At 40.1% G+C, this 13991-nt stretch overlaps 1 protein-coding gene across 5 annotated transcripts in view; it reads right to left on the reverse strand.

Annotated features, from left to right (window-relative positions):
• Window positions 1–13991, reverse strand: part of LOC143887671 (uncharacterized) — a 37319-nt gene that overhangs the window by 15640 nt on the left and 7688 nt on the right. For 2 of the 5 annotated variants that reach the window (XM_077391795.1, XM_077391796.1), the window contains exons 7-8: window positions 1353–1415; window positions 1075–1199 (exon numbers count right to left, since the gene is read on the reverse strand). In XM_077391795.1, the coding sequence (XP_077247910.1) occupies window positions 1075–1199; window positions 1353–1415 (188 nt within the window). The remainder of the gene's footprint in view (window positions 1–1074; window positions 1200–1352; window positions 1416–13991) is intronic. The other 3 variants (XM_077391798.1, XM_077391799.1, XM_077391797.1) reach the window with 2 other exon arrangements.

A 13991-nucleotide genomic window follows, 5' to 3' on the forward strand; every position in this document is an offset into this window, starting at 1 on the left:
TTTCAAGGAAGTTTATATGGAGCACCTCCTGGGTATATTACTCAGGGGGAGATGTACTCATAAGTATGCCGTCTTCAGAAGAACGATTTATGGACTCAAGCAATCGCACAAGGCTTGGTTTGGAACTTTGGACGATTTAGTGGTGCGGTTTTGTATTTTGGGTTGAAGCAGTGTGCTGTTGATCATTCCGAGTTCAATCACAAATCTGATTCTGGATATATTCTCCTGATAGTGTATGTTGATGACATTGTAAATACAGGAGATGATAAGTCTGGCATACACAATTTGAAGTCCTTTCTCCAAGGAGAATTTTCCACTAAAGATCTGGGTCAGCTCAGATATTTCCTTGGTATTGAGGCAGCACGCTCTCGTCATGGCCTTTCTTTGTCACAAAGGAAATATGTGTTTACGGTGATCGGAACATGTGAACACTTGAAGGTTGGCCAAAATCTTTAAAGCTTTTTTCCGATAGGAGAGAATTTGGAGTTGTGCGATCTTAAAATCAATTAAACCAAGATCTTAAAGACCAACAGCTAGCATCTATTTCTAGAAAACAATCTTTCAACAAAACAATGGATACAAATGTGACATGAAAATGAGGGGCGAGACGGAATCACTACCCAGAAACCAACTTCACACCCATTCCTTTATGGGGAACTTCACGGAATGAATCATTCCAATATATTTTTCTTTTTGTTCCTTTTACTTGTCATTTGTATCTATAACCTAAAAAATAATCTTTAAAGAACACATCAGAACCTCATTTAAAATCAAAGGTTCTTTTTAAAAGGAAGGATCCTTCTTGTGATGAAAATCAAGAATATTGTTGTTAACCCTTTCTACAGCTCTATATTAATTGAAATACCTACAAAACATAACAGATACATCAGAACAGAGCATGTTGGGCAAACCATGCGTATTTATCTAATGAAGGTCGTGATGAATCCATAAGCTCTTGCATAACATCCATATCAGGAGCTTCAAATGCAAACATAAGAACACAAAAAGCATATTACGACCAACGTTAAAAAATAAATGCAATGATTGGAATGATTAAATCAAAGTTGATTGTACCGATCCATGACTATTTTCCGCAATCGATTCTCAATTTGTTTGCTGTAAACACTGATTTCAACAGTGTTGAAGCCATCCATTTCAAACATGGTTGACAAGAAATCTTCAGAAAAGTAAAATGCACACTGGAATCATAAACAGAAGAATGCAAAAAACTCAGTTAGGAACATATATATTATCTCCTACAATAAACAATATAATAACTCAACTCAAATCAAGTAAGCCTTTGTCCCAAACTAGTTGAGGTCGGCTAATAAGATTAGCTAAAAAGAACTTACAGTACCATCACCTCTGACATAGAAGTTTTCACTAATCATCTGATTTTTTTTGGCAAGATTCTCCTATACAGTTGACAGACAGGTTACTTCCGCAAACCATTAATCATTGATATCATTTTTCAATAGAAAATACAGATGCATTAAGAGGACAGAGAAAATTAAAGCAGCACAAAGACGGCAATAAAAAATTATAAAATCTACAGAAATATCAAAGAGATGAGGGATACAAATATGTTGTAGTAATTTGATTATTTTCTATAGTTTAGGAGAAGTTTATTATTTATGGTCACATAGCACTAGCACTATTTAGTCAGCCCAATCAGTGTTATATTTGTGTTAATGTCTTTCTTAGCATGGTATAAAAGAAAACAGCTTTGCATATCGGCAAATATCACATGAAAGATATAACTACGAATATCAAATTTACATTTTTTGTCTTTTGAATTCAGGATTATTTTCTTATATCGCACTGTAAGGCTAACCATCATTGTCACAATGTGGTGTCCTACTAGTTTGATTGAGATGAGTACCTTCAACATATCTCAAATTTTAGAGAAATGAAATCTCTTAAAATTAGTCGAGACTTCTTATGGTGAGTCATAAAGCTGCGTCCGTAATTTTCAGAAAAATGATTTCTTTGATCGAGTGATCCCTTAGTAGGTCTCAGAAGGTTAGTTGATTTGTAGTCTTAGGGTTTTATCAGGGGCAAATCGAAGAAGTATTTTTAGTCATTTTGTCATATTATTTTAGAGTGTTTTGAGAGAATTGTGTCAAAAAGCCATCTCATATGTGTCCCTCTTCTATATTTCATGGATTTCTTAATTTAACCCGGGGTCTCAACATGAAACACGTGAATACCACCTCTGTACACAGTGTGCTAATATATCACCCTCACAAGTGACTGTATGCATAGTCGCAGCAAAACATTTGGGCCTTAGATTTTTATTAAGATTTCAACACATCTTAATAAGTTGGATTGGCCCGGGCATACCCGAAGCCAATTGAAAAGTACCCAAAATAAGTTGCAGATGAACACAACCTTTCCCTTCCTCTATTCTATAGTATCTTCTTTTACATCTTTTCATAGCATTCTTTCAAACCTTTCGTCTGCACCTTTTTAAGCTGCGCATGATTATGGGTCCTCTAGACAAGTACCTCTTGAAGGAACAGGTAAACAGAAATTCCTGAGAATTATCTAATCTTCAAGCTTCTTAACCTTGCAAATTTGAACTCTAAAACTCCAGGACTGATATAGACCTCCAATAAAATATAGCAAAGCTAGAGTATCCAGACAAGGGAACCTAAGCGAAAGAACGAATCTCTCAAGCTATGGCTACTCAAAATCGAAAACTTCTGGATAACGACAGACAAATCACAAAGCTATTAAACAGAAGGTATCTTGAATGATTATGGATGGACTTTACCTCTACGGTACTACGACCCAAATTTTGAACTTCAACAAAAGCCATCAGATGAAATCAAAACTTCATTACCTCCATCAGGCACTATACTGGGGGAGAAATCAATATCCAACTTCTAACCTAGTCGTTTAAACCCCTTCTCCAATCTTCTTTTCAATTTCTTTTTCTCTTATCTTCTTCTCTTCCCTCTATTGCAAGAAACATGTCTTTGGTTGCCCCCAAGTCTTCATCATATTCAATCCGAAATACATCCCCCATTGATAAAAAATCTTTGAATTCTTCCGAGAACGATCCCCAACTCCTTGAATCGTCAGAGCTATCATCAACCTGTTTTGCCTTACCTTTATCATCCCCACTAGTCCTCTTGGCCCCCCCAGCAAGCAGGTCTTCAATCCGTCCTGAACCAACCGAGGTAACAGATACCTCAGGATTCGGGTTAGATCGATTATCCTCCAGGTCTTTGATAACAGACTTTCTTTCCTCCTCCCAGATGCACTGTCGGGTGCATCTTTCCTTTTCTATGACTTTGCTGAACATAGGGAGGTCAAGGAGAGGAAGGTGCAATTCCTTATCACTTGTCGATTAAAAATTATGGTCGAGACTAGTGTTACTGGTAGATATTTTCTTTAGCTGGGCCTAATGCTTTTTTAACGAGCTAAGAGAAGTCTCACAAGGGGTAGGCGACTCTTTTCTAGCAAGCTTTTCGTTATAGCGAAGATCTTTCAGGAGCTCAATATCTCTAAGCTTCATATACAAAATCTTGGGCGATCGGAGAATCTCCACCCTGAACCGATCCCTTTCCTTACATAGCTGGCGAACTGGAGGTGGGTGTCGAACTTTTGAAGGAGCTTTTGAGTGTCAGTAACCAGTCTCCTTCTCCTATGATCTTCTTTCCTACAGATACCTTTGAGTTTTCTTATAAACACTGAGAGACCACCTCGAGTAGCTAGTACTTGTATTTCCGGGTTAATACTTTTACGGGGTACGATGCCTTTTCCTGTAAGTGAGCACTTTTCCTTAATTTTTTTATTTTCACAATTAAATCTAGTTTTTATCTTTAGCGCCTTTTTCTCTTTAGCTGAAGTCAGAGTACAACTGTCAGCTATGAAGCACGAGTGCGGGGTGCAGGTACGACACGACACGGGTACGTGGGTACGTGATTTTCCAAAAAAATCGGGTGCGGGTACGTTCGGGATCGTCGAATATAATAATATATTTTATTATTTTATTATACATTTATAAAAATTTTATAAAAAAATTAGAGAACAATCAAATAACAATAACATCACCAAAATGGAAAATTCTAATATTACTCTTCATTTCATAAGTGATTAAGTTCCATATTTCATAACATGAGGCATCAATACATCATTCATTTGAAAAAAAGTCTGTCGCCAGTGTATTGACCAATGCCTGACAAGATGAATAATTTTTAGAGACCAAATTATGAGATTTTTTATACTGGACTTTTGGGATTTAATAATGTTTGGACATGATAGATTTTATGAATTTTTAAAATTTGAAAAAAAACCCACCGTTTGGAGGTTAAGAAAGTTAAAATTTTGACCCGACCCTTTTTTTGCGAATTTTGTACTAGAACAAGAGAGTTGACTTTTTTTCCTTTTAGATTTTGGTCTTGAAACTATTTTTAATAAATCCAAATGGGAGGTATTCCGTTATTTACATGTAAATCTTAAGTAAATGGACAATAAAATAGTAAAGACATGTAAATACTAAGTACATGAAAGGAGAGAGAACTACTGAGTACAGGAAATTAGAGAGAACAAGCAGGAAGGATTTACAAAACAGATTAGAGAAGCAGGACGTGTCGGGTACGCGTGGGTGCGCACCCGACACGCACCCAGTACTAGAAAAATGCTTCTATTTTTTTTAGTTATGGGGGTGCGTCCCGCACCCCATACGTGTCGGGTACGGGTACGGGTACGGGAGGCCCAGGAGAGTACCCGTGCTTCCTAGACTATCAGCAACATCCTTTCGGCAAAGCTTTTCCTTTCTCACCACGAGTTTCTGCATTTAATGATTTCCGTGTCGATCCATTTTCATTCTGGCCCCACTTTCCAAGCACCGCAGCTGTCCTACTCTCTGACAATCTAGGTGAGTTGGTGGCAGAAGGCTTGGGTGATTCAAAATTCAAATCGGGGCCCACCAACGGCTCCTTGGATGGGTCGAAAGTATCAGGATTAGCGCCCGTCGCCTTTTCTAGTCAGACAACCATCGCCGGCAGCCGGACGCTGGAGATTTGGTCGGTGCCCTCACAAACATCCAAATTATCCTTATTGCTTGATTCTCCTATAACCGACAACGGCAAACTATTAAAGCTATCCTCAGAAATCATCTTAATTCCAACGGAATAAATGCTGGAATCCACTCTTAGATTAATGGAAGAGGGGATAGATTTCCAAAGGGGAGTTATGACCAAGGCTGAGGCAAAAGACATGCAATGGTCATGATTACCAGAAAGCTGGGTCTGGATCACCTGCCCAGATGCTGCCCAAGAGACTCCACATTTGACGTTGACCAGGCATGAAGAGGAATATCGTAAAATCTAATTCTGATGGTTCTAGCACCCGTATTATAGGCTGGAAACCACGACTGAAGGGAAGAAAGAAGCTGTTAACTTACCAACTTCTCCAAAAGCTTAAGCTGTTAGAGAAAGGGGTTCTTTATGTTTGATACTTTAACACTCCCCCGCACGTGTGGCCCACTTGGAAAACACGTGGCACATGTGGTCCCACTTTGGGCCGACCATCGCATGTGGATTTTTGCTATCCGAGGGGCTTGAGCTCGAGACCTTTGGCTTTGATACCATGTTAACTTACCAACTTCTCCAAAAGCTTAAGCTGTTGGAGAAAGGGGTTCTTTATCTTTGATACTTTAACAAGCCCTCCCAGAGCAACACCTCCACGCCTGAGGATGGTAGTCGGCTGGGATTCTAACTCAAAACAAAAAAGGATGTCCACTAAATTAATAAAGAAAGGCTTTTGCAATCCCGGCAGGCCCCAACATTTTTTAGCCCACTCCCATACATCTTCTAGCAGCCAAGCTCCAGCTTTCAAGCTTCCAATGAGGCAGCTCTTTAGGTATTTCTTTCTTTCCTCTACCAAAATAGCCGGGATCTCAAGGGCTAAGGGGTCAGCATGTACATCAGATTGAGAGGATGCGACTTTAGGCCTCCAAACCATGGCTGGGGGCAAGTTAGTTTTGAGGCCTAACCATTTTTTGCAGTCGTTTCACAATCCAAAGTTTCTGTATTGACATTTGGGACACATCCAGTCACTGCCGATAGGGGCCAAACAACGGTAAAATTTAGAGGCTTTGCGACGAGGGATTCTTCTGGCCCCGAATTCCAACCATCTCGCTCTGGTATCCCTGTCCTCGATGCTACCCAAGGACCCCGAGTGGGATCTGGAAGGAGCCCATTGAGACCAATTCAGGTTATCACTTTGCCCAAATAAACTGAGAGTCCTTCGACAACAAATATTGAGGATTCCCAAGGACACAAATACCTCCACATAATGGTACCCTGCTTCAAGGGAATTCTGGAAATGATCCACCGTGTTGTCAGGGTTAAAGCCACACGAGCAAACAAGAGAATCCACCGGGAATCCAGAAACAACGGCTGCCGTAGGAAGAGGCCGACGACTTCTGAAGACGTCCCTGATAGTCAACTTCCACCCCTTAGGGAAATGTTATCTGCACATCCATATTTTGATCATCAAGTTATTTTTGAATGTTATTCAAAGATGTTTTGTAGAGTTGGGAAGAATTTTTGGAAACAAGTTAGCTGCCCTTTTTCTGTATTTAAAAAAATGAGAAAGAAAGTTTTTTGAATGAAAACACACAACCTAAGTGGCTGTAAAGACGATAAAATCCACATCTTCTGCATTTCTTAGAAAATATTTCTCATTCTGTTCTCTTTACTAAAAGGCTATTAATATCTCTTTCTTCTCATAACCTTGGTGTTGTTGCATAAAACTTTAGCTTATGGAAGCCTCTAGCCTAACAATTCTATGTTAATTGTGCATCATCTGTGCAAACACCATGCCATTTCAGAAATTTGGTAGATGTTTCGGTATGCATAGAAGGATTAGGAACTATGGGGCAGTGGTCAACTAGCTTGTCTATCCCCCGACATATCATATAATATTCAACAAATGAAAATAATGACTTCTTGGATGTTCCACACTGGGAGTGTGGGACATCACCGTATACCTTATTTGCACTCTTACATCATCTATTTTTCCAAGGCTTTCACACATTAACTAGGGACAACTGATAATGAAGATGTGCTAGTTTGGACTCCTAACAAATCGAGCAACTTCACTACTAAATCAGTATGGAATATGGTACAGACTGAATTTCCTAAGATAATATGGTCTACGTTCATTTGGATGGATATTCCAGCAAAAAATCGAAGCTTCATTTGGAAAAAAAATTTATGAATGCAGTCCATGTTGATAGCTGATAAAAAGATCTATTCATCCATCTTTCTTCCAGGTGTATGTGTTGTGACATTGCTAAAGAAGGGGAGCAGAATCATGCATTCATTGACAGCGATGTGGTGAGCACTATATAATGTCACTTTTCTATCTATCTTGGGATGCCTCTTCTTGAGAACCAATCCATTATCGCTAGGATGATTCAATGGTTCGAGCTATCCATGAGGAAAAGTAGGACAACTTTCAGTTTTGCTCTGAAGGTAATTCCTTCACTTATAACCTGGGAGATACGGCGGAAGTGATGTAATAGGCGGATGGAGAGTTCCTCTAAGCCAATCAGTTTGTTAATTGAAGTTGTAACTAACTAGGCAAAAACGCTTGACAATTCATTCTCTCCATCTTTCGATTGCTCTTCATGAGAAGAGATGGCTCTTGGTGACATTGAGATATTTCCTAAACCATCAAAATTCCTTAAAGTCACTCTTGTGTGATGGGAAAGGCCCAAGCGAGGCAAACTAGAATTAAATACGGATGGGGCATCCAAGGACAATCCTAGCATATCCAGGGGTGGTGAGAATGTTATAAATCATGCTGGAAAGATTATCTTTGTGTTCTCCCACTATTATGGAGTGTGTTTTTTTTTTTTAAAGATGACATAAATATTCATACTATGAAAGTTACATTGGGGACAAGTAGTCCCACCTAGTTTACATAGCATGAAGATCTAGGATCATATTTATGGGCCAAAAACATAAAAAACCAACCCGTCTACACCCACATCCATCTAACATAACTACCATCATAACCCTCCACAGAAACAAACCACAGTACTTCCAATCCCCCATATAAACATCTGAACATATTTTAAGTTCAAAGAGCATACAGAATCCACACAGATTAAGCACTTATCCACCTTTTGTCAAAACCACCACTAGTCAATTGGAGGCTTCATCCAGAAGCACGAAAAGACATTTCTTAAACAAAAATTTCCATGTATCCTTCGGCCCTAGGTAAGAGTAGAGATTAAACAGAGGAAATATCTTAGAGCAGCAAAGGACCCGAGGTCCTTCAAGCACACTCAAATAATCTCGTTTAGCATCCGCCTCCTCAATAAGGGCAAAGGTTCCCATCTGCAGACTATTAACGGCAGTCCTCTTCAACCTTCAAGAACAACAAGAAAAAACCTACACCACTCTTCAAAAAAACATAAAAAAAGTAGGTGGGGGGGAAGAAAAAGATAAGTAACTCACTTAGTGTGAGGGGTGCCTAGGGGAAAGAGGGGGATACCCTTTGCCTTTTATTTTGATTAACTTGTTAAGCAAGTTAGCATTTCTGTCAAAAGATTGACGAAGGCAGCAACTTGTCCCCCTCTTTAGTAACTTGCAGGTAACCTCCTCCAAACATTTCCTTTTGTGGCTGTAGTTGCAGTTCCTCACAGATTCCACTTGCCCCCTTTTTTATCCTATTACTTATTTTGTGCTTTTGTTGGATCTGGGAACACACGAAAGCAAACCCTTGTAGTACGTTGAGGGCTACAGCTGAAATGGACCATTAAATAATTGTGACTCAACGTCAGGGTCACGTAGTCTTTCTTCTTCTTTTTTCTTTTCTATTTTTTTCCTTTTCTTTCTTTCTATTTAGAGGAATAACTCTTGCGGAACAGATACGATTTCAGCAAATTCAATTAATAAGGGGGGTGCCCTAGGGGAAAAGGGGGGTTCAAAATATGTTTGATAAGGAAATTAATAGATAAGGGCTTATTTTGTGCTTTTGTTGGATATGGGAACACATGAAAGCAAACCCTTGTAGTAAGTTGAGGGCTACAGATGAAATGGACCACAAAATAACTGTGACTCAACGTGAGGGTCACATGGTCTCTCCTTTTGGTGGCATCACCACCTAAAATATTTGCAGTCATTTAATTCGAAGAGACCACTACCTTCTTCTGCAATCTGCTAGCTTCTCCTTCAGTCTTTCTTTATGCAGCCCTCACTCAAAATCATCAAGCTTTATGAAAGGTGGTTTGAAGGTTGTTGAAACGGAAGTGGTGGCTAGTGGCTGGGTAAAGATGATGGGCTAGTTCAACTGAGATAAGACTGGGTCTCCTACAAGTTTTGGATGGGGATAGTATATGGGATATATTGGAGTGATGAAAGTAACAGTTTGTAAAGGATGTTGGAGTGGTATATGGGGGTGTCTGAGAATTGTATGAAGGCAAAGAATTGGGGTGGACCAAGGGACTATTGGGGTTTTTGGGGGGTTACGGTTTGTAGACTTGGATTAGATGAAGGAGATGGTGGAGATGGTGGGGTCTGTGCTAGGCAAGGGAGAGAGGGAAAGAGAGACAGAGAGATACAAAAACAAAGAGAGAGAAAGAGAACAGGGATCTTTTGCTCTGATACCAAATTGATGTGATCCAAGCAGGGGAATCAAAGATAGAAGGGGAAATGGAAGAAAGAAGAGAAAAGACAAGAAATTAGAGGGGAGAAATAGGAGGAGAAGAATTAGAGAAGAAAAGAATAAGAGGGGAAGAAGAAGCGAGAGATCGGGAAGAAATCTTTGTTCTCAATTCATTAATACATCAAAAGTCTGAAAACCCTAATACATGAGGGCCTTATATCGGCAACTAAATCAACCAATAAATAAAATAACATGTAAAATAAAAGCCCTAAAAACTAAAACGTGGAAATAAAAATCCTAGAACTAAACAAGAAAATAAACTCCTAAAAAAGTCCTAATGGGCACATATGCTGCTTATGGGGCCTACAATCTGCATCACTCCCCTTCCTATCGAGTTACCCAAACAGAGCACACCCGGGGATCTATCCCGTTTGTGTGCAAACAAGTTTCGCATCGTCTATGGAGTGTGTGAAACGAACCGATTCCTCCAAAAACTTAAGTTGTTAGAGTTGGTGTTGTTTAATCATTTGTCTTCAACACCCCTTCACGTGGGGCCCCTCATTTTTTGGGTTGGCCGTAGACGTGGCACATGTGGTCCCTCTTTTGGGTTGGTCGTACACGTGGATTTTTAATATCAAGATGTTGGGTTTTGAACCCAGGACCTGTTGTGAGGCAATAACTCTGATAACATGTGAAACAACCAATTAGTCCAAAAGCTAAGGCTGTTAGAATGGTGTTATGTAATCAAAGTTCATTAATTCATGCACTTAGAACCAGAGATGACGGTGAGAAACTTCTTTGCACACAAGCGGGATAGATCTCCGGGTGTGATATGTGTGGGTAACTCGATAGGAAGGGGAGTCTGTAGCTATGGATACAACATTGGAAGCATGAAAGAAACCTACCTTGATATCGTAGAGGCAGGCTACTCCGTATAAGAGGCGCTTCAAACCTTGGAGATTAATAGAGACTGTTGTAGGAAAAACCTCATCCTAATTGGAAATGGGAAGAAGATCAGTAATTCGACTCGCTCATCACCTAGAAGTAATCATGATTACCCTCATGGGTCTTGTAATGAAAGTTAGTGGCAATCTCTCGGCGAAGGACCTTGCGGAATGGGAACCGAGATGGTCGAAGGGATGAGGGCTACAATCTTGATAATATCCAGCTCTATTATGGATCTGGTAGTGAAGATGAGCATCATGTTTTTTAACAAAGGATCTCGGCGACGGGAAAAAGAAACGTTAGTGGTGTGTTTGAATTTAAGCCAAAAAAGCGAATGCCAAAGCCTCCCATGGAGGACTGGGAATTCTCTAGTTGTGGTTACTACAATTTCAGAGGACGAAGTCGATGCAGAAGATGCTTTGTGAAGATCATGGAAGGCACCACTATGTCGGAGCTTGATGGCAGAGATCTTTCTAAATGTTGGGAGGTAGCGGACGATGTCACCGGCATTCATGGCAAACTCCCGAAGCTAAATGTCCCCAGTAAAGAGATTGAGGAACGCAAGAGGTTTCCCTGGTCGTGTTTGGTGAGGCGTACGAAAACTAGAAGCCGGAAGACTGAAGAGGTTTGGGAATGTTCTAAGAAATCGTGGGGAATGCCCAACCTCCAACAACCTATGTCAACTAGCACCAGAGAAATTCTATTCCGATTTGAATTGGAAAAACAAGCAAGTGAATTGCTATATCGGGGAGGTGAGGCTATGGAAATTGCCTTACATCTCTGTAACCATGGCACCCGGCTTTTAATACTGGGGCTAAATCCATTAGGATTAGATTCTATGACATTCCACTTCATGCATGGACACCCTCGACGATTGAGTCTCTTGGTTGGTTGTTTGGTCAGGTCCTGCAAATTAAAATGCATGCATACCATGATCATTGTATGGCTTTTGCTTATGCAAAAGTTCTAACTCCACAGTGGAAATGTTTTAGTCCATTCATTAACTCGAGGGTTGAAAATAAACTTTATTTAATAAATTTCAAGAGCAGCTTGGATGAAGAGGTTATTAATGGTGATTAGAACATTAATGATACTCTCTTCTAAGACATGTCCAACCATGCGAAAGGGGGTAAATCCACCTCCGGCGTATTGATACCGGAGGAAAGGATAATCTCCGGCAAGACGTGTAAAGGAAAACCTGCTTTTGTCCAGACGTGTGTACCGTTGAAGAACCCGGAATTCAAATTTGAATTGGGGTCCAATTGAGCGGAAACCTCACTGGCAGGAATGAGGCATTCAAAAGCTAGCAGAGATAAAAATGCTTTAGATCAAGGGAAGGACATAGGAACGTTGCACCCCAGTTCTGAATTTGATTTTGAATCTGAGGAGGTTACGCCCCCATTGGCCAGGATGCTGAAACCTCAGCATCATGCAACTGCAGATGTTTGGCTCCCGAAAAAGACTAGCCTAAGGCATATAATGACCTTGTTTGGGGTAAGAAGAAAATGAGGAGTCGAAGCCAAAGGGCGACAAATCAAGATATTAAATCTCGTCGAGTCCTGAAGATGGAGAGAGAAGTCTTTTCACAGATAAATGATAACAATTATTTCAATCTTAAAAAGGCTAACCATAGATTCACTACATCGCTTCCTGGTCCCAAGTATCAAGGAAAATCCTCAAAAAGGTATATGAAAGGATTTCGTGCTAATCAGCAACCCTCATGCGACGTAGTTACGGAATCGAGAAAAGTAATTTTAAGAACTCAAGAGTCGGTTCGACACAAACAATATAAAAAAGGGGAAGGTACGGGCTATGGAAGGTACAAACCAAAAAAGAGAACTCGTCTCTACCTTCCTGGATCCCTTGGAGTCCTTCAATATGGATGAGGGCTGCAATTCCTCTGACGAAGACAGAAGACTGGATCAAACCGGAAAATGGAAAACAGAAAATGGAGAAGGAAGAAGGGTTAGGAGTTGAGGAAACAACATCCTTCAGAAAACATGGCTATGCCAAGCGATCAAGGCACCAACAATCTGCCTCACGCGGTGAAATCACACAAGCCTATTTGGAGCATCAATGGAAAAAACTCTTAGAGGAAGCTAAGGGGAAGGAAGATGAAATCGAGGCCCTTACTAGCAAAAGATCAATGGAGGAGGTCTATATCCCTTTCCACGAACTACCTCACTTCAAAAAAGCCCTGGCTGAAGAAAAAAAGGCTTTGGAAGTGGAGACAGACTCGAGAGAGGAAGAGTGGGAGACTGTTGTTAGCCATGAGACTGCTCAATCCAGAGACTCCATGGATGCAGACCTTAGCAGGAAGATCAAGAGTTATATGAGAAGGGCCGAACAAGGAGTGGAGAACGAGTGTGGAAATATTGAATGAGGAAAGCAAGCTTTTCAGGAAGAATTTGCAGAAATGGCGAAAATGGGCAAGAATTTGGGAATTGGATTTGAGGAAAATGTGTCCAAGACAAAGGAGATGCTTCTAGGAATTGAGAAGAGGGATGTAATGGAGAAGGAGAAAAAACCAGCCAAGGGTAGCAGGGAACTAAAGGCTCTCAAGAAATAAGGGGTTTTTTACTTCTATGTTGTAAATGCCTTGTTGGGATTTGTTATGTTTCTGTTCTAAGAGTTTTTCTGTTTTTTTGAAGGGTGGTGTAGGTTTTTTCTTGTTTTTCTTGAAGGTTGAAGAGGGATGTCGTCAATGGTCTGGAGATGGAAACCTTTGCCCTTATTGAGGAGGTGGACGCTAAATGAGATTATTTGACTGTGCTTCAGGGACCTTAGGTCCTTCGCTGCTCGAGAATTTTTCCTCTATTTAATCTCTAATTTACCAAGGGCAGAAGGATACACATGAAATGGTTTGTTTAAGAAATGTCTTTTCGTGCTTCTGAATGAAGCTCCAATTGACTAGTAGTGGTTTTGACAAATGGTGGATAAGTACATTCTCTGTGTAGATACTGTATGCTCTTTGAGCTTATGAATATGTTCAGATGTTTATATGGGGGATTGGAAGTACTGTGGTTTGTTTCTGTAGAGAGCTATGATGGTGGTTATGTTAGACGGATGTGGGTGTAGATGAGTTGGTTTTTTATGTTTTTGGCCCAAGATGTATGATCCTGGATCTTCATGTTATGTAAAGTGAAAACCGGGTGGGACTACTTGTCCCCAATGTAACTTTCATAGTATGAATATACATGTCATCTTTCAAAAAAATGTATACTTCAACAATGTGCAAAAGTAATATCCAGATAAAAGCTAGAAGCACTCTAGAAGGCCTTAGATGTTTTAAAACCTTAAGATTCTTGAATGTATGGGTGGAATCAGACAAGATCTTAATTGACATGATCGTTTTTCAAAAAGATCCTCATGGGTCGATTAAATACTATAGGCAACAGCTTTAGCCTCTAGTC

This window comes from Tasmannia lanceolata, unplaced genomic scaffold (genome assembly GCF_043159265.1).
Source record: "Tasmannia lanceolata isolate RefF3 unplaced genomic scaffold, GAP_Taslan_0.1 ptg000012l, whole genome shotgun sequence".
Lineage (NCBI taxonomy): Eukaryota > Viridiplantae > Streptophyta > Magnoliopsida > Canellales > Winteraceae > Tasmannia > Tasmannia lanceolata.